Here is a 20,984-nt window from a genome sequence, read left to right as displayed (position 1 = left end):
AATAAATTTACATTTTTAAAATAGTTTACTGAATTATTTGAACATTATTAGCATGAATTACATATATATTTATGGAGATATTTCTTCTTTTTCTTTTAAATGCGTGATATAGTCATTAATTCATAAATTAGAAGATTAAGTTTTTATTATATAATAATGATTAAATCATTCGAGTCGCAATTTTAATTCAAATAATTAATATAAGACGTCCGACTTTTTCTACTTTAAGGAATTTCCACTTTAAGGAATGTTAGCGATTAGATTCTTCGAGAATTATTGTAAATATTTTATTTTTATACGTTAATTCTTATTATACTTTATTTGAAAATAAAAAATTTTTGAAATATTGTATTGTATCACAACTACCATATTTTCAAGATAAATTTTAAAAGAAAATTCTCTCCGGACAGAGAAACTAGCTTTTATGAATATTTAGTATTAGCTGAGAATGTAACGCAAAAACTTTTAATCTTGCATTATTATTTTGTTTAAAAACTATAAGGAAATATGAGTGAGAGAACATCATGTATTATTAGAATATTTTTACATCTTATTAATCATTAAGCAATAATATATCTGCGGTAGTTAGTTGCCTTCTGAAAAATCATTAGGCTTTGTTTAACATTTCCATTCCTGTAATTATTATTAGCAAATTTTAGCGAGTATTTTATGTTATAATGAGAATTTAATATCTCGTTAATAATAAGATTTGAGATACATCGATTGTTAGGCCACTATGAAAGAAAAATTTTTACCAAGTTTTTTATCTCCCTATCCTTACTATTACGATAGTAGCAATAGAATAAATTTTTTAGTCATAATTTTTTCCTATTTCTGTAATCCACGAAAAATTACGAAGCAGATCAGTGATATTCTGATAATCAGAAAACTTCCAGAAAATTTCCGGAAATTTTTGCAAACTTATAAAATGGAAATTCTAATATTAAAGAATTAGAAGTTATAACTGCCAATTATAAAAAGTGTAAATAATTATAATTTTGCGTTGAAATTTGAAAAAGTATCATATTTTCAATTATTGTTATTGACGTTTATTTATAAAAAATTTGAAATAATTACTGAATAATGTTAAAAAGATACATTGTCACAAAAAAATATGAACTTAGTCATTTAAAAATTTTACTTAAACATTGACAATTACCTAGTTTAATAAATTTAAAAAAATGTTTCTTGATGACTGAAAAAACATTACTAATTTTTTCATAATTTTTCATGAATTAGAAAAATAGAAAAAAATTACGATAAAAAATGCTTTTGATCACGCTGAAAAAAAAGATTGGTTACTGCAACAATTTAGATAGTAAAATATAGCATTTTTATATGGCTGTAGCAATCAGTTTTTGGTTGTAACAGCAAATTTTTAGTTCTGTTAACCTATTCGCAATATATATGATTTAGATAGGCTAACGCAACTAAAAATTTGTACAGCCATATAAAAATGCTATGTCATATTTTACTATCTAAATTGTTGCAGAAACCAATCTTGTCTTTCAGTACACTATCGCAATAGTACGGATAGACGGTGAAAACTTTTCTTTCATAGAAGTCTAACAATCGACGTATGCCAAGTCTAATTTGGTATAGGCACACTTTTCATGTACATATCCTGCTACATCTTTTTTATTTTCTTTAATTTTAGTGTTCATATTTATATTATCGTAAATTCATAAATTCATAAATATTTGTGATTTTTTTTTTGCAATTTACAAAAACTAAAATATCTTGGTAAAAAAAATTGTACAAAAATACATTTTAAAGACAAAAAATGGAACTTTAAAAATTTTTTTTCGTTAACAATTTTCTAAAATTAATATTTAAAACAGTTTTTATAAAAATTTGAAAAAATTATATGAATTAAATATATTATAATAAACATTTTTCTCCTTTTCATTTTTTTCCCACAAACTTTTAGTTTCAAAGTTAAAAACACTTTAGAAAAAGTAAGTTTTTACACAATAAAATTTCTCAGAAAAATTCAATATTTATGCGAAAAGTCAAGATATAAATTTTTTTCATTTTATAAAACTTACAATTAAGAAGTCTACTTTAAAATGCTTATTTGTTAAATTTTATCCGACAAAATTTAGACGACGACCAGGTATAGCGTTTCAACAAATAACAAAAAATATTGAAATCAATTTTCAATTTTATATTTTGGGACATTCCAGAACATTTTTGAAATGTTTTTTTGTGGATTTTAGGAATCTTTTGATAATATTTCAGGAATATTTTACGTTAGCTAGGAACGTAACGCAAAAACTGTTAAAACTTATATTATTGTTTAAAATTATGAAGAACTACGAGTGAGAAAACATTACGTGGAATATTTTTACTTCCTCGTCTTGAAAAGTTTCAATAATGATACGTCATTAATAATAATACGTCTGCGGTAGTCTTGCATATTCTGCAAAATTATTCGACTTCATTTAATATTTCCACTCTTGTAATTATTATTAGCAAATCTGAGTGTGTATTTTATGTCATAACGAGAACTTAATGTCTCGTTATAACATTTGTTTAATTCGTTTCACGAGTGTATCTATTTAGTAACATAAAAGTTTGTGCAAACTACTTTTCAAAAAAAGTATAAGTAAAGTGAATTGATTAAAAATTTATATTAAAAATATACCTATTCTTCCAAAAGCTTTAAAATGACAACCACCAAACACTTATTGATATTTTTATTCTGCAATTCTAACAGTTTTTTTAGTCTTCAAACGTTCAGATCCAGCCAAGTCGACTAAATAAAGAATTCTTCTCGATGTTTTTTGTTTGATGTAATGTCAGGTACAAGGCTTTTCTATTCAATTTAATTTTTTACTTATCTATAACATTGTGTCAATAAATTATCAGATAAACCTGTGTGTGTGTGTGTGTGTGTGTGTGTGTGTGTGTGTGTGTGTGTGTGTATTGGATTAGAGAAGAAGTTCCTTTACAAGGTGATAAATCTCTTCTATCGGATTTCTTATAAATTGTAGAAGAGATGCTATAGCGAAGTACAAACGACATAATTGGTCGAGTCACATCATGCATACAACAAAATGAAGATCATTTTGAAAACTTATTATAAATGATGTTATAAACTTATTATAAATAATTTTAAAAAATGGTTTATTAATTAACTATGCTGCAAATCAACAAATTATTAGGCTCGATAGATTCAAGATAAAACATTTAATCTTAATATACTCAAAAAAAAGATTGATTGCTGCAACAATTTAGATAGTAAAATATGGTATAACATTTTTATATGACTGCAGCAACCAGTTTTTAGTTATAGCAGCAAATTTTTAGTTGCATTAGCCTATCGAAATCATATACATAGAGGATAGGTTAACACAATTAAAAATTTACAACCAAAAACTGATTGCTACAGCCATATAAAAATGCTATGCTATATTTTACTATCTAAATTGTTGTAGCAACCAATTTTTTTTCTCAGCATAGTAATTAAAAACATTTAATATGTCCCGATTGCAGGAGATTAGAAATATCTTTATATATTATATATATATATATACATATATATATATATACAAAATCAAACATTTTAAATATATGTACTATATATGTATATTTATCACCAAAACACTACTGTGTCACCTATTTATCATAAATTTTTAACTTTAATGTTGTCAGAAATATTGTTAATAAGTTTGCAAAAGTTAATACGTTTGTGTGCATGTGCATGTGCATGTGCATGTGCGTGTGCGTTGCGTTGCGTTGCGTTGCGCGCGCGCGCGCGCGCGTGTGTGTGTGTGTATTCTTGCCTCTACGTAATTAAATAAACCATCAATACAATAACGAAGTATAAATATTAATGAGCTCAAGTATCGTGTTAATAAGTAGGAAGAAGAAAATGATTTCAAGCCATACCAGTCATCGCGTAGTCTTGAAAGATGTTAGACGTCTTTTTGTATCTCAACAAAGTTTATAATAAGCATTTCAAGCCTTTGAATTTTTGATACACATGAAATCTGTTATATACTTCACACATTTTGTTCATGTTTCATATATTGTAAAAAAGTGCAAGTGTTAAAAAATTTACAATATCTCGCAATGTAGAAAGTAAAACACATTGTTTCAGTTTTTTATGTTCTCGTGATTAATGACTCGATTGAAAAGATCAAATATATTTTATCCGTAAATTATCATAATTATTAAATTTCTTGGAGAAGAAATGTTTTACTTGTGAATTTGATTAACGGTATGTATTGCATGAGATCTTTAAATAGGTTTAAAACTATATATATATTTAAGAATAAAAACATATAAAGATAAAATAAAAAAAATAATAATTATGTTTTCTTCTTCAGTTTGTCAATTTTTAAATTCAGAGAACAAAAATCATCCAAAGTATTTTTTTAACAAATTAAAAAAATCAAATCGGTGAATTAAAACGTTATAGTATTTTATACGTAACTCATCGTGAATGAAAATAGTATTGTAAAATTTTATTTAAATAATATCTTTACAGTAAATTTAGGACGGTCGAATGTAAGGCTTGATTTAAATATCTAATAAAATGTTACGTTGAAATCGTTTTAGCTTTTAATGATATTAAGGTACTATTTCATGCAGCTAAAGCTGACGTTTTACCCCCACTCTATCAATTTTCGTATACAGCGAAGTTACGCTCAAAGTTCGATATTGTTCAACTGATAGCGAAACATCGCTAAAAGCTGAAATACATGTCATATCATATATTCATTTGTAGAATAAAGGAATACAAATATCGTAAATATATTTTATTTTATATTACAATATAATAATGATTAAATTATTGGAGTCGCAATTTTAATTCAAATAATTAGTATAAGACGTTCGACTTTTTCCACTTTAAGGAATTTCCACTTAAAAATGTTAGCGATTAGATTCTTTGAGAATTATTGTAAATATTTTCTAAAATATTCCACTAATATTATCTATGTGTTGTTATTTATGTTTATTATAATTTAATTGTGCCAACTACTTTGAAAAATAATGTAACATATGTGTTATATAATATGCTACATAATTGCTGTTATGGATTAATTATCTATTAAATTCATAGTAATTTACATATATTAGTGTCTCGTCAAAATAGATTACCTCATTCAGTAAATATGATAACTTTTTTTATTTTTATGCGTTTATTCTTATTATACTTTATATGAAAATTATTTATTTCGATATGTATAATAAATATAAAAGATAATTTGATGAACAAATATTCACATATTTATTCTTAATTATTTCGTTTTTTATATTTACTATTTATTATAAAAATCAATTCCTTTCATATTTCTTAAAAGTCAAATCTATTATCTAATTATATTTATTAACACTGAATCAATGCGGGAATAAATTTTTGATGCAACTGTCACGTCATTCGTTCAGTATTTTTCTCAGAATCAAAATTTTATGATGTTTTATTCCACAATCTAAATCAGCATTCATGGTTTGTTTTATTCTTATTTTAAGACTGTCTTAAGTAATAACTTAAGATGCTAATACGATCTGAATAATATCTGTAATTGATTTATAAATTTTTTTAACTGTACTTATTAAGACAGTCTAAAATAATGTAAGTAAGAAAGAAGGAATGCCCTATGGTTAGGTATACATATGTGCTGGACATACACGCTATTTGCATGAAGATAAATAAAAATAATAAATTCTAATGTTTTTCTCTAAAGCCTAAATATCTGGTCTCAAATAAAAAAATAATTAACATGGTAGCAACCATTTCCGGTATGATATCTAAAAGCTTATTATACATATTTAGGATCCTATTTTGTAACTCTTAATGATACTAACAATATCGATACACTATCGTTGCGTAGATTTTGTACACAATAAATAGGCTGCGCAATGATAATATAATGATATTGTTACTGTTGTTAAGAGTTACAGAATAATGGCCTTAATGTTGGCTATATAATTATATGATTAGAAATTCAAAAAACAGATACTATTTACTTTGAAGAACAGTTATTAAAAATAAGTTTTTTTATGGTATATTTTTAACCAAATGATATAAAATTCATGAAAAACTTATAGATTTTATGTTAAATATATCGAAAAATATATAGAATTTTTTTTTTATATTTATTGTTAAAATATTTAATATTGTTATTCCGACATTATTTAATATTTTTTTGTCTTTATAATTTCATATTACGGATGGCGAAAATATGCGTTGTTTGCAGTAACTAATGATTTGATAATGCCTTTTTAAAATTAATATGTACTTGAGAACAAATTAGAGATGTGTGCGAACTATTCGAATACAAATCAAATCGAATCAAATCAGTTAAGACTCAATTCAATTTCAATTTAAATCGGTATGATTCGAACACAAACTATTCAAAGATATCGAAATAAAGCCGATACTCATTCGATTTCATTGATTCGGTTCTTATTTTAAGACTATCTTAAGTAATGTCTTAAGAACTTACTATGAATACCTAAGGTATTTAAATATAAAAATCACTTACATTGACAATCTTACATACACACGCACGCGCACACACATACATAAATCCTTCAAGTCAATAGCTTTTGTATCAGCCAAGTTAGTCGCACGTATAAATTGTGCATTAGATCCGTGTTAGTTATTGACTTGTAACTATAGTTATATATTTAATATTTAAATATTATATACATATATTTTAAAATAACTACTTCATATTTAATTAATGTTCTTTATATAAAAATAATTTTATTATTTACATATTACATATTAGATTTTAACTGACAATTATACTGTTAAAAAGTTAAAAGTTATGATTCGATTCAGATTCGATTTGATTCAATTCGATTCGTATTCAAAAAAAAATTTGGATTCGATTCGATTTGTACTTTAGAACAAATCTTATTCTGCGGTGCACAATGGTCTAGTGTATGACTTTAAGCGGAATATATTAATATGAGCTATGTTTTTATGATTATTACGTAAACCGATCAATTTCATTCTCGAGATCTCTGTGGATAATTCCGAAGGACATTATCGCTCTCACTTCAGCGCTCGACTCACTCACATGCCAGTGGTGTGAAACAGAAACCATGCGCGAAACGGAAACACAAACAAATATCTGGATTCTATTTATAGCAATTATAGCATGATAAATTTACTCATGAGAAAGATAATCATGGAAATGCATTGTCTGAACAAAACTCGAAAACCGCGAATTTTGAATATGTATCTTGAGCGCATCGGCCGTTTACGCGCGGATTCAAATTTTAAATACGCTTATACAGGAATCACTGAGACAAATGGATGCAAATGAAATAAAGTAGATTTCAAATTTCAAAGTATATATACAGGATGTTTCATTTTAATTGATACACTACAATATTTCGAGGAGATGTAGGATTAAAGCAAATTTTAAACGTGACTTCGGGGGAGATAAAACGGGATATAAAATGGTGTTATAGTTTACCAAAACGTGACGTTGTCAAAATCAGAACAAGGTCACCTTGAATTTTTTAAATGGAACCTCTGATTTTTTATTGCATTATTCCTGTAGCTTACCTCGAGAGCTCTTTTTAAAACATTGTAATATAATATTTTTTTATTAAAATATGGAGGATGCTGAAAATATGGGGATGCTGGAGTGGTCAAATTGTCGAGATTTTGCAGATCGATATAAATCTCCGAATTTACTGAACGAAATAAAAAATCTTTTTATACGATTAAAATAGACGCAAAATTTGGGAGTGGTGCAATAGACTTTATATTAAAATCAGAAAAAAAGTTTAAAATTTACATTTTTTCAATCAGTAGAGCTGTCACCTGATGTTCCTTACCCAACAAATGAGAGTAAATTAAAATGGATTAAAATTTTTTTAATGCGTACTTTTAATCCATGAAAATGGATTGAATGGATTGAAATGGATAGGATCCGAGCTGACACTAGTTTAATATTAAAAAAAAAAAACATTCATATTTAAGGGTTACAAATTTTATTCCTAAGAAATTTATAATAATTATATACCTGAAATTAACTACTTCAAATTGATATTTAAAAACGCACTTTAGTACGTTTCGAATCTGGGATTTCTGGATTATGAAATCTTCTACGTTACCCGCTTACACCATTTCTTCAATTGGTAAATGTGTTATTCATTCTCTACTTCAATTACGACCAACTAAACTAGTAACGAAATTATATAGATATAATAAAAATATCATTTAACAGATATAATAAAGAATAAACAATTTATATTACTATGAGACAACATTGGGTAAGTGTCGGATAATCTATCGAAAATGATGATTCCATTGTTTTCTCTGTGTAATTTCTAAAAAAAAGTTCAGAAAATCTGAAAAATTATGACGTATTTATGAAAAAATCTTCATAAATTTCAAATATAAAAAATTCTAAAAAAAAATTTTCGAAAGAAGTTGCATTTAAACAAATTAATTGTTGCAGGAAACCCTTGATCGACTTTAAATTATCTGAGCAAAAAATTATTACAATTCAGACGGTGATATTAAATACTTATTATTATTTCGCAAAATGGTACAGCAAGAGGCAGTGATCGTAAGGAACGCCATAAAGCGTTACGAGAAAGAATTGGTGTTTAACGGCCTGAATATGACTGTTTCAAGAGGTTCCATGTAAGTAACTGTTATTTATCATGTCAATATAAAAGATTATTATCTTTCTATTCATTTTCGCTTCGAGTTGTAAACAAATAATTCAAGTTTTTCAAAACAAGTCATTGAGAAGATGTTATTATAGATATATAGGAAAGAAAGCAATGCAAGTTAGTTTATGCAATTTTTAATATTATTTAATTAATATGATAAATTATACACAACATAACTTATTATATTAATATCTTTTGTGCCAATCTGATAATTTCTTTTGATATATTGAAAATTGTCTAACAATGTTATTACACATACTTTTTCGCGTTACATTCATCAATTGTTTAAATTGACACCATTTGCAAAATGTACAACATATCTTTCTACGAATATTCAAATAAAAAGTCTAATAAGAAAACCTCTTTTGAACATGTTGTCTAAAATAAAATGAAGCATGTGCAATCTTTCCTCTAAACAGCTATGGACTGTTAGGAGCCAGTGGATGTGGAAAAACCACATTGCTGTCTTGCATTGTCGGAATTCGATATCTTGACAGCGGAGAAGTGTGGGTTTTGGGAGGAAATCCGGGCAGCAAGGGTTCCGGCATCCCTGGGCCTCAAGTAGGTTACATGCCACAGGAGATCTCCTTAGTTGGAGAATTCACTATAAGTGGTGCTCTATATTACTTCGGCAGAATCAACGGACTCAACGATGAGGAGATTGGTAGGAAAATTCTGGTATTAGTTGCATGCAAAACGTCGCAAAATGTATTCTAAGAAGTTTTAGTTTTATAAAACATTTTAAAATATCTTTTTTAAAATATCTTTTAAACGATTCTAGTTTCTATTTTAAATTATTTGTACGTAAGATATTTTTAGTATAATTACCCAAACAACACGAAATCGACTATAAGTTGACCGAATGTCGACTAATAGTCCGACTAACAGTCGACGTTCTATAAGTAGACTTACGACTTAGAATGTCGACTTACTCTACGTTAATTGGGAACAGTCGACTTACGTCGGCTTTCAATAGTCGTCTATATGCCGACAAACAGTTACTCTGTTGTCGGCTTATAGTCGACTGTTGTTTGGGTAATTTCGAAACAACTATAGCCTCCCTGTATTATTTCTAAGAGACAAGACAGAGGTTTTTGTCGGAGTTATTACAATTACCCTCAGCAAATCACCTAGTGAAAAACATGAGTGGAGATCAACAGAGAAGAATTTCTCTTGCCGCTGCGATGGTTCACAGGCCCGAACTTCTAATCCTGGACGAACCCACTGTGGGCTTGGATCCAATTTTGAGGGAGAAGTAGATTTTGCTTCCTTTTTAGATGCAATAAGCAAAAAATAATAGAAAAATAAGTTATACTTTTTCTTTGTAGCATTTGGGCCTATATGATTCAGATTACACAGGAGGAAGGTATTACCGTGTTGATTACAACGCACTACATCGAAGAAACTAAAGATGCTAATAAAGTGAGCGTTATGTCTATTAAATTAGTTCTAATAATTTCCATGTCAAAATTGCTACAAAATATATGATATTATAAGCTTTTAAAAAATTATTCTTTAATTTTTTTTTTTAAATCTTATTTTGCTTAATCACTTATTTTGCTTATTTAATATTGTGTATTTTCTAATGTTATGCAGATCGGTTTAATGAGATATGGTAAAATGTTGGCGGAATTAACACCGCAGAAATTACTGGAGCGATTTCAATGTTCGTCGTTGGAGGAGACTTTCTTGAAACTGTGCAAAGCTCAGGATAATAAAGCTTCTTTAAATGCTCAGGAATGCGAAGTGGAAGATATTGACAGTGGCGTTTCGTATCAAAACCAAAATCAATATGAACGAACAAAAGTACATATAGAAATAATCTATGCTGACCATTGTAATAAAAAGCTATTTAAATCTATTATTTTTATAATACAAATAAATTAATTTATTAAGGTAATCTTGGAGTATAAAGCGATTTCAGAGCGTAAAGTTTCGCGATTAAGAAGATTCATAGCTTTATTAGCGAAGAACGGCAATCAATTTTTACATTTTTATGGGTAAATATTTATTAATAATACTAGTTTAAGATTTCTATTTCTGAACATTTAAATGGTTCTTATGTTTTTAATTGCTGAAAAAGAAAATATATTTTAAAAAGTTCCATCACTCACAGATTTTAAGAAATAAAATTTTTATTTTTGAAAAATCTAGAAATTTCAACAATTTGCAATTTTTTACTTTATTTTACAAAGTAATACTTAAGTATTACCATTTAAATTAAAAAATAGAAACATTATATGTACATTAATATAATTTTGTGACACTGGATATTTTTTATTAAATTTTATTTTAATATAGCACTTAAAATTGTTCATAAAGGGAACATTTTATCATCATGTTTATTTATTATTACATAAATATGATCATTATGACATAAGAAATTCGAAATGAAGTTTCTCTAAAAATTAAAGGATGATGGAATTATTTAAAAACATATTTTTTTTAATATAAAGAGTTCTATTAAAGTTCCATAAAACTCAATAAAAAAATACTTATTTTTTGTTGAAAAACAAAAAAAAATTACTAAAATTTTTTTACTACAGTGTAATTAATTCCTTTACGGAAGAGATATACTTTACATTCACAAAATAAAATTTAACTGTTATAATTTCCAATTTTGTTAGTTTTATCATTATATTTATATAACAATTGATGAACCATTATACACAAAATATTATATTTCAAATAATTCAGATTTACATATCAATTTTTTCATTATAATAATAGGTACATATTATATTTTTCAGAGGATTAATTTATGCAATATTGTTTCCGATAATTCAAATCAGCATATTTATTACCGCAATTGGTAAAGATCCAAAAGGATTGAAAATTGGGGTTGTCAATAATGAAGCTGGCAACTGCGATTACGGCAGCAACTTTGGTAACGTTTGGAATGACGAAATTACCTGCCACTTTACTAATCTGAGTTGTAGGTTCTTGCATAGTTTTAATGACTCCATCGCAATACAGGTACAATGACAAAGACCAATAACGATCAGTATCTATTGTATATATATGTATATATATATATATAATTAATAATGCTTATTTTCTTGATGCCAATTTATTGACAATAAATCAAAATAAATTAAGTTCTTCCAAAATGTTTTAATATAAATTAAAAGAATGGAGTAACAACAATTAAATAGTTGATGTGTATCTCAAACATTCTTACTAATATACCGTTTCAGGAGTATTATGACAATATTTACGAAGCGAGTTATGCCGTACAAAATGGAAAACTCAATGGTTTAATGTATTTTAATCAAAACTTTTCCGAAGCTCTTCGGATACGAATGGAAGATGTCACTTCGACGAAGGATTCTGATCTTCTTGCCAGTCAAATTCAAGTTTTTCTAGATATGGGTGGTATGTAATTTATGTATTATACAATCTCCATAATAAATTAAAAAATTTAATTAATTCATATATATAAAATCTCAAATAAAAAATATTATTTAAAAAATTATACAGAAAGGTCAAAAGAATATTATAGTAAATCACGAATATTTTATCAAAAACGAAACGCAAATTAATTAACTTATTAGTGAAATTATAAATACATAAATTCACAATAGCCTTATTATAGATATGCTAATTGGACTTCACATGCAGAAAAAGTTATTCTATAGTTTCTTAGAAATTTATGAGAACATTATGAAAGACTGCAAATATTCACCAAAATTGGCCGATCCGCCCATTCGAGTAAGAATATTTTATAATTTTATTATATTTAATTTCTCTCTCTTCTCTTTCTCTATTGTATAGAACTAAATGAATAAAATTATATTATTTTCAGTTTGAAAAACCTGTTTATGGCACGACAGATCTCAATTATGCAGATTTCTTAGCACCATCATTTATGTTAATGTAAGTAAAAATCAATTCAACAGAATAAACGAAATCAGTTGCTGTTACTAAATTGTTTATCTTTACAGACTTATCTTCTGTTTAGCCAATACAGTCTCTACCTCCGTGATAATTACAGATCGATTAGAGGGTGTTTGGAATCGAAGTATAGTCCAAGGTATTTTACTAATTTAGTTTTAGTTAGTTAGTTTTAGTTGGTTAGTTTCACCAACTACCAAAATTAGTTTTAGAATTACTTCTTTATCATAATAATACGAATGTAAATTTGCGACAGGGGTCAGAACAGATGAAATCCTATTGTCTCATATTCTTATTCAGAGCATCATCATAATCATTCACACCGCTATGATAATGCTTTTATACTTTTCTATATGGGGATTGGAATGTAAAGGATCAATATTGGACGTAACAATCCTCACATTTCTTATGGGTTTTTGTGGACTGATGTACGGTAAGTACTCCATATAATTATGTAAATATATTAAAAGAATCACATCTTAGAATCTGCTAGAAATGAAATTGATTATTCATGTTAAAATGCATTCTTAGGTTTCGTAATTTCTATTATATGGAAAAATTACACGATGGCGAATTATACCTCGATTGGAAGCTTTGTCATACTAACATTTCTTAGTGGTAAGTTCTTATTTCTTAGTTTCACAAAATTTACTTTTTATTTCAATCTAGTTCTGTTAAATGATACCGTTATTAACGTGATTATTTCAGAAATTATAAGATTATTTTTAAAATTACATTAATAAGTATAATACACTTGTCAACATAATTATCGCAACATAAATTTATATCAAAATAATTTAAAGTAAGCATAATTCCACAAAAAATGGTATTAAACTTTTATTTTCATTCTCAAGAGTAAAGTTTGTATTTTAAGAAGCTTTCGATAAAGTTTAAATTTATCTCTATTTATGCTCATTATTTTTTCTAAAGTAAAGACGTGTTACGTCTTTAAAAAATTGCATAGTTTGACACTCTGTGGGGTGCAAAAAATTTTTTTTCGCAAATATATAATAATTGTAAAGTACGGACTTTTAATAAATTAAAAAAAGGTAAAGCTTTGTATGATTTTTTGTTTCGGAGATACGGCGCGGCGACGTATCAAAATTACTTAGGGTAACTCCGGCAGATACGCGCTGGAATTTACACCGCAGAAGTCAGAAAAAATAGAAGGAGTGGGGATATTTCCCGCAACTACTCTGTTACATGTCTTTACATATGTAATATTAGTATGTGTGTTATGATTTCAGTTTCTTATTGTTAATATTAATCAAATTATTATAAATTAAATTGATATTTGTCACTGTAATAAGTAGCGCCATCATAAATTATAATTTATATAAAATAATTACTATAGGGCGTGTAAAAACTTAGTGGTTATTTCGTGATACATACGTGTAGAGGAATAGTAAAGCATGTTGTATAGCAAAATACAAGTGCTTTGCTTTCATATTCTTTGTTTAGTTTATGTATCCCATCTGAGATATACGGCATTTTTAGCATTTATGCCCAAAACATACAAAGTGCGCAGATTCAGTGCACTAAATGCAATAAAACTTGCATTAATATACATACATAAGCGTTTGTATAAAATTATTCAAAGATGAGACAGTAGTATGAGATTTTGAAGTGCAAACGTACCCATATGTATATGATGCGCGCGTACAAAAATCCGAACAGCAACCTTTTTTTGATGTGCATTGGTTAATGCGGATGTTGGAGGAAATTGAAGAAAAATGCATAGGTAAAATGTTGATACGCAACAAAAAAAATCATATTGTACAAAGCTTTATTTTTCTTAATTTGCAAGAAAAAGTATATACCTTACAAAGATTATATCATAACATTTATGAAAAATGTTCATTTTACTCCACAAGATGTATTAAACTTGTATAATTTTTTAGAGACGTGACACCTTCTTTTAGAAAAGATGATGGGCGGAAGTAAGAATAAATTCAAAATTTATGAAAAATTGTTTAAAGTACAGCCTCTACCACTGTGAGAATAAAAAAAAAAACTTTTAAATACGTCAATTTCTCATGAAATTATGCTTACTTGAAATTAAGCAAAATTTTAATATAAATTTACATTACAATAATTTTGTTGACAAGTGTCGCAAATAATATAAAAAATTTTAGTAAACGTTTGTTAAAATTAACAACATTTAATGAAAGATTATCATTTACTGTAATTGAATTTTTTAAAATATATAATTTACAAAATCATAGGATGTATATGGCCAATAGAAGGAATGCCAAAAGGACTTCGATGGATCAGCTATATATTGCCAACTACGTTGCCCTCTATATCTATGAGAGGAATCATCTACAAAGGTTATTCTATATCTGAAGAGCAAGTTTATATTGGTTTCATAATAGTTGTAGGATGGATATTGTTTTATTTTATCGTAACTATACTTGGTTTAAGACGGAAGACTTGGTAATATTTAAAATGTCTAATTAAATTAATCTAATTAAATTGTCTAAAGAAAATTCTTTAAAAGGAAAACAAAAACAGTCTGACATAGAGTGCAAAGTTTAGATAGGTGCATACGTAGAACATTTCATCTAATTTGATTTAATATATATACAGGGTGTTCCTCAATTTTTGGCACAGTGCTTTTGCGTAGATAGAACGGAATAAACTTCGCAATGGTTAACGAGATATTAAAAATAGCTAAATTCGCTCATCGCACCAAATGCAAGTGGGCGGCGAGATAAGATCGCCTAACGAGGTGCATGTTCGCCGTCGCTAGACATATTTACAAGTAACAATGGCATTAACATGCCTGTATATGCAGAGTGTTTGATAAGTAATGATAAAACTCTTGCATAGGAACAGAGCGGACTAAACTGAATCGAAAAGTCCTCTATCATTTTACAATTTTCACAACAATTAACAAGAAATTAATTATTAAAAATCGTCAAATATTGATTTTCAATATTTTTTTATTCAAATACTATTAACTTCATAGAAAAACAGCAAGTGACAAAAATTATTTCACAACAATTAACAAGAAATTAATTATTAAAAATCGTCAAATATTGATTTTCAATATTTTTTTATTCAAGTACTATTAACTTCACAGAAAAACAGCAAGTGACAAAAATTATTTTTTTTTTTTTTCATAAAGTTCTGAGAATATTTTCAGAATTTTTTAATACCTTTTTTCATGTTGTAAAAAAAGTTGCCAATAAAAAATGCAGTACTAAAAAAATTGATAAAAAATTCTGAAAAAATTCTTAAAGCTCTACGAAAAAAAAAAAAAAATAATTTTTATTTCTTGCAATTTTTCTGTAAAATTGATAGTATTTAAGTAAAAAATTATTGAAGATCAATTTTTGACAATTTTTAATAATTAATATCTTGTAACTATTACGAAAATTGCAAAATGGTAGAGGATTTTTCGACTCAATTTAGTCTGGCAGATAAAGCGCACCTGTTTGGGATATATGGCATTTTTATCGGATTTATGCCCAAAGTGCGCAGATTGAGCGCACTAAATGCAATAAATGTATTATATAAAATATATACTTCTTGTAATAACATTTATAATATATGTAAGAGAATTGTAATTATTAATTAATTAATATAGGGGAAAGCGGGGCACCATGTAGTAGTCACGGAGTACCATAAGTCATCGATTGTAATAATCTAGAATATTTAAATTAATACTATTGTATTAACTATTGTACAATACGACTGTTACTTCGTTGCCTATATTTTTTATCTAGGTGGCAGTAATTAAACTTTATTGTATCGAAAAGCATCGATTATTAATTGTTTTCGTGGTTTAATGGCAACTTTTTAACCTTATAAAAATGTTTTAATATTGTTTTTATAGTAGAAGAACATATATGAAGATAAAGTGCAAGTTTCTGCGCATCTTTTTTCAACTTATTATAATACAAATAATAATCTAAAATTTATTTTTTATAGTTTTCTATTAAATGTATAATTAAATGTATAGTTGGAGTACACCATAGATCATATATTAAAATAAATATTTATGATAAAACAGGATAATATAGAAAATATATGTATGTAAGCAATACCCTAAATGGGCAGTTTATACTTCTAAGTAATTAATTTTATTTTATCGTAACAAATTTTTGTATTAATGATTATTTGGCATAAATATATCTTATTTGTTTTCTTTCTATTTTATTATTTAATAATTTTCTTATTTAATAATTATTAGTTATAATTATATTTTATTGTATTAGTGACTGCTAAGAATGTGTAAATTAATTGAAAATACTTTTCAACTTTCGTCACCATTATTTCTGGCATAATTCTACTATTTATATATAACTTATAGTATGGTCTCGAATATGGGGCACTATAAGTTATTTCTTAAAAAATATGTTTTTATTTTTTTTTTAATTAATAAATACTTACTAAATATACTTATTAAATTTTAAAATATGCATTATGCTTTAATTATTAAAAAAAATGATACAAAAATTTTTATATTTAGATGGACTTTTAAGAGTTTAAATTTTTATAACTCATGGTGCCCCGGTATCTCCTACGTATTTATCATTCTTTCCTTAATAAAATTTTATAAACATATTTTATAAGTTGTACTATTTTACGTCTTATTTATAAACGTTATTTGTAAATTTTTTATGTGCCGTACATACTCCTCTCTCCCTATGAGGATATACGGCAAAAATGCAAAAAGTTCTTTTGTTAGTACGAAGTATTTCGGATTTTTAATATTTTTTTCATAATAGTAGACAGTACAAAATTTTACTGATAATTTGTTTACTTTAAAAATAGTAAATAATATTTAATAAACAAGTTTTTGTTAGGTCCGTCATATATAGAAGTTACTCTATGGATATATTTAGATTTAATATTTAATTGTATCAATAATTATATTGTATAAAAGCTTGTATTACTTAAAAAACTAATCGGTTATTAATATATTTATAATTATACATTTAACAAAAAATGGAAGAAATGTAATATTGCATTATACAATTATTCCCATATAATATGGAGTATTCCAGCAACGATACAATGTTACTGCAATATTATGAAAATGCTCTGTGCTGTATGAGTTCGATCGTACATTGGCCATAACTGTCTCCTACTTATCTTAACAAATAAATATTTCTTGTAAATAAAGTTATAAACATATTCATTCAATAACAAAAATTACTAATGTAAAGATACACAATGAGAAGAAAAAATTTTGTTGAATTGCATATGTTTATTATCTACAGGTGTATCAAACTTTTAAATTAGAGATGTCAGTGTATAACTAGATGGAGCGAGAGGCGTTGAAGATTCTAGATACGATGCGCATGTCTTTTTGCGATTCACTTTTTTGCTTTACCTTTCGCCTTCTCCTTGTGTCTCAACTCTTAACTATTAATAAAAAGTTTTCCCTGCTAAATGGTATCTTTTTATTGTGCATTAGGAACTATAATAAGAGACGTGCTTTCAAGACAATAACGTATTTACAAATATTTAAACAATAAATTTATTATAATACTTCCCGGTAATAAATTTTTTATGCACGAATATGTATAAACATGCGTAAACACATATAAATATATATATAAACATATTCATAAACATATATAATTATTAATTATACGTCTCAAAATAATTGCCAAACATTTCATGAGCAGGTAAAACGAACTAAACTAAGTCGAAAAGTCATCTACTATTTTGCAATTTTTTGCAATAGTTAACAAAATATTAATTACTCAAAATTGCCGAAAATTGATCTTCAATAATCTTTTACTCAAATACTATCAACTTTACAGAAAAACTGTAAGAGATAAAAATTGTTTTTTTTTCTCTTTATAAAACTCTAATTTTTTCAGAATTTTTCAGAATTTTTTGATACCGTATTTTCTCACGTTGGCCGAGATTGCCGAAAAAGCATTTTTGGTCGCTTGAAACAAGCGACTAGTGTGAAGGAACTCGCTGTTCATTCTCGCCGCGCTGAAGGCGAGCACACGTATGTACATGGGCTCGTACTTGTGAATGTATGACTACCGGTTCGCCAAACCGCCGGTTGATTCTGTGTCGCTACCGTCAACGTAGAGTTCTTGGCTGAGTAGTCAGGAGCCTTAACGGAAGCTATAAGTGGATCAATGCGCTGTCGCAGCTTGTATCAGATTATAACACGCGCAAACATCGAACGATCGATATGCTATCTGTCAACGTTACCCCCATCGCTGAAAAACTCTTGGCCACGGTATACAGCGACGTAAAGATCGCGGATCCGGCGAAATTCAAAATAGGTGATTCGGTACGTGTGAGCAAATATAAAACCGTTTTCGAAAAGGATTATACATCAAGGCTGCATTTTAAAACTTCATCTCCGAAGGAAGATTTTACTCTATATGCTATGCTGTAGTATACGTTACGTGTACTATATATTTCGAGTAAAATCTTCCTCGGAGAAGACATTTTGAAACGTAGTCCAAATTGGACCACCGAGGTATTTAAAATCACTAAAGTGGAGCATACTTATCCTGTAACCTATCTACTGAACAACTATCGCAGAAAATCTATCTCTGGAACATTCTATGAACATGAGTTAGATCCCGCGGCTTATCCGGACGTGTATCTCATGGAGAAAGTATTGCAGGAGAGGTGACGAGGTTTACGTAAAATGGTTGGGATTCGATGCATCGCGCAGTTCTTGAATACACAAGGATAATATAATTTAATTCATATAAACTCTGTAATTTCATAAAAATATATGTGCGAATTGCAATACGCGATGAATCTTTGTTACATGAAGATCGTGACTGCTGCAACTTGCGATAATGTATAACGTAACGTTTTTTGTCATGCACAGTCGCTAAAAGTTTATCCTGCTGCTTGTCAGGTGATTTATCACGCGTTGAATAGAATGGCAGGTCAACGTACTCGTAGTGTAGACGCTCCGGATTTTCTAAATCGACCTCAAGAACGTAACCTGTGGCGAAACCTGAGCAATCGCGTTAACATCAAAGTCCGAGACATTTTCAACCCATCGAAATTTGGCATATGGCAACGTTTGACACATCGCCCATCTGTATAGATTATTAACATCAAGTACGTAGAAGGTTTCGATAGGTCATATGACTACATATATTTATTATTGGCTCGCGCGTACCTACTGCAATATTGACTAAGACCGCCGCGTATACCGCGCTCGATAAATATCACCGATGTCAGTGAGCGGTTTGAAATTTACGCGTATATGTTTCAGCATAGCGTGCCACGTAAAACCTGGTAAAGTATAATAATGCGCAGGGTCGAGACCGTAACTTTCAATACATTTATCGCGAAAATTTTCAAATATGTCGGCTAACAGCAACACGTCCGTTTTTAAATATAGATCGCTGTATTCACCCAAGGTTTGAACAGAGAACTGTTTCCAAACGTTCATGGCGTGCGCGTAATCGCTTTCGGATACAATGTCACCGGTCAAGGAACTGTAGAATAATTCGCGCGATGGTAAACGCGTATCCTGCAGCTTGTCAGCGCAATGTATTCGTGGAAAAACTTTTATGTATTAGTAAAAGTTTTTTCGTACTTTTTTTCGTATCAGTAACTCGAAGTCTTCTTCGGACAAATTTTGAAATTCGCATTGTAAAATTCGAAATTCATTTTTATTGAGAAAGGATACTAATTTGTCGGTATTTAAAAATTTATAAGAATCGATGAACGTAATTTTATGTTATTTCGCGAATCTGATCTTTCAGCGGTATCATTAACATTTTTTGTAAATAATACAATATATATTTTTCCTTTGTTATTGGTAGTAATTCTGTACTGCCTTCATATAATAGCTGTAGCTATTTCTTTGATGATAAAATGTGAATCAGCCTGATAAATTGTGGAAAACTATGGAAATAAAATATGAGTTTTTATAATTTAAATTGCAATTTGAATGCGCGGAACTCCTGTAACGATCGGTTAAATGGCACAATGATGGCTTACTCAATTATCGTCTAACACAGAAAGGCTTTTCACACACATGACAATGCGTCGTGCTGCACAATGTCTCCTACTGTTCGCTCGACAAAGTTTCCATGGGGACATTAGCTGCTAAAATTTTTTTTACGCAATGTGCTAAACTTCTCAGATTTTCGACAAACCATGAAACACAATTCGGATCACGACGAAATCAATTTTGATAATGAATCTTTATACGAACAGCGCACGTAGTATCCTATGCTAAACACTTGATGATACGTGCGCGTAGATGCTTCCTGATCGCTATCAGTTTTCTCGAGGATGCATTCTAGATCAGCGTAAACGACAAATGGAATTCGTTCCTTCTTATTATAGTTGTTAAAGCTCAGCCTCTTGTCGTCGTCGCTCAGTAGTCGAATAGCACAGTCGTTTATCCGTCGGCAATCTATCATGTATGACTGCAATTTCTCATTGGAATGAAAATAATATAAATAATTGCAAAT

General features: G+C 28.1%; 2 protein-coding genes across 2 annotated transcripts; both read left to right on the top strand.

The window, feature by feature from the left end:
• The first annotated feature begins 4,150 nt into the window (after positions 1-4,150).
• LOC108756472 (ABC transporter G family member 20-like) lies at positions 4,151-15,387 on the top strand. Its single transcript, XM_018500318.1, has 15 exons — positions 4,151-4,225; positions 8,436-8,623; positions 9,075-9,319; positions 9,733-9,910; positions 9,984-10,077; positions 10,252-10,461; positions 10,552-10,655; positions 11,406-11,631; positions 11,853-12,030; positions 12,251-12,366; positions 12,461-12,531; positions 12,600-12,688; positions 12,806-12,982; positions 13,081-13,167; positions 14,775-15,387. The coding sequence occupies exons 2-15, from the start codon at positions 8,523-8,525 to the stop codon at positions 14,987-14,989; spliced, it is 2,091 nt and encodes a 696-aa protein (XP_018355820.1). The 5' UTR covers positions 4,151-4,225; positions 8,436-8,522; the 3' UTR covers positions 14,990-15,387.
• Positions 15,388-18,718: 3,331 nt separating this feature from the next.
• On the top strand, positions 18,719-19,171 carry LOC108755025. Its single transcript, XM_018497777.1, has 2 exons — positions 18,719-18,820; positions 18,929-19,171. The coding sequence occupies exons 1-2, from the start codon at positions 18,719-18,721 to the stop codon at positions 19,169-19,171; spliced, it is 345 nt and encodes a 114-aa protein (XP_018353279.1).
• Positions 19,172-20,984: the final 1,813 nt, after the last annotated feature.

This window comes from Trachymyrmex septentrionalis, unplaced genomic scaffold (genome assembly GCF_001594115.1).
Source record: "Trachymyrmex septentrionalis isolate Tsep2-gDNA-1 unplaced genomic scaffold, Tsep1.0 scaffold101, whole genome shotgun sequence".
Taxonomy (NCBI): domain Eukaryota; kingdom Metazoa; phylum Arthropoda; class Insecta; order Hymenoptera; family Formicidae; genus Trachymyrmex; species Trachymyrmex septentrionalis.
Note: the sequence above shows the minus strand (reverse complement) of the source record. Positions and strands in the feature narration are given on the sequence as shown.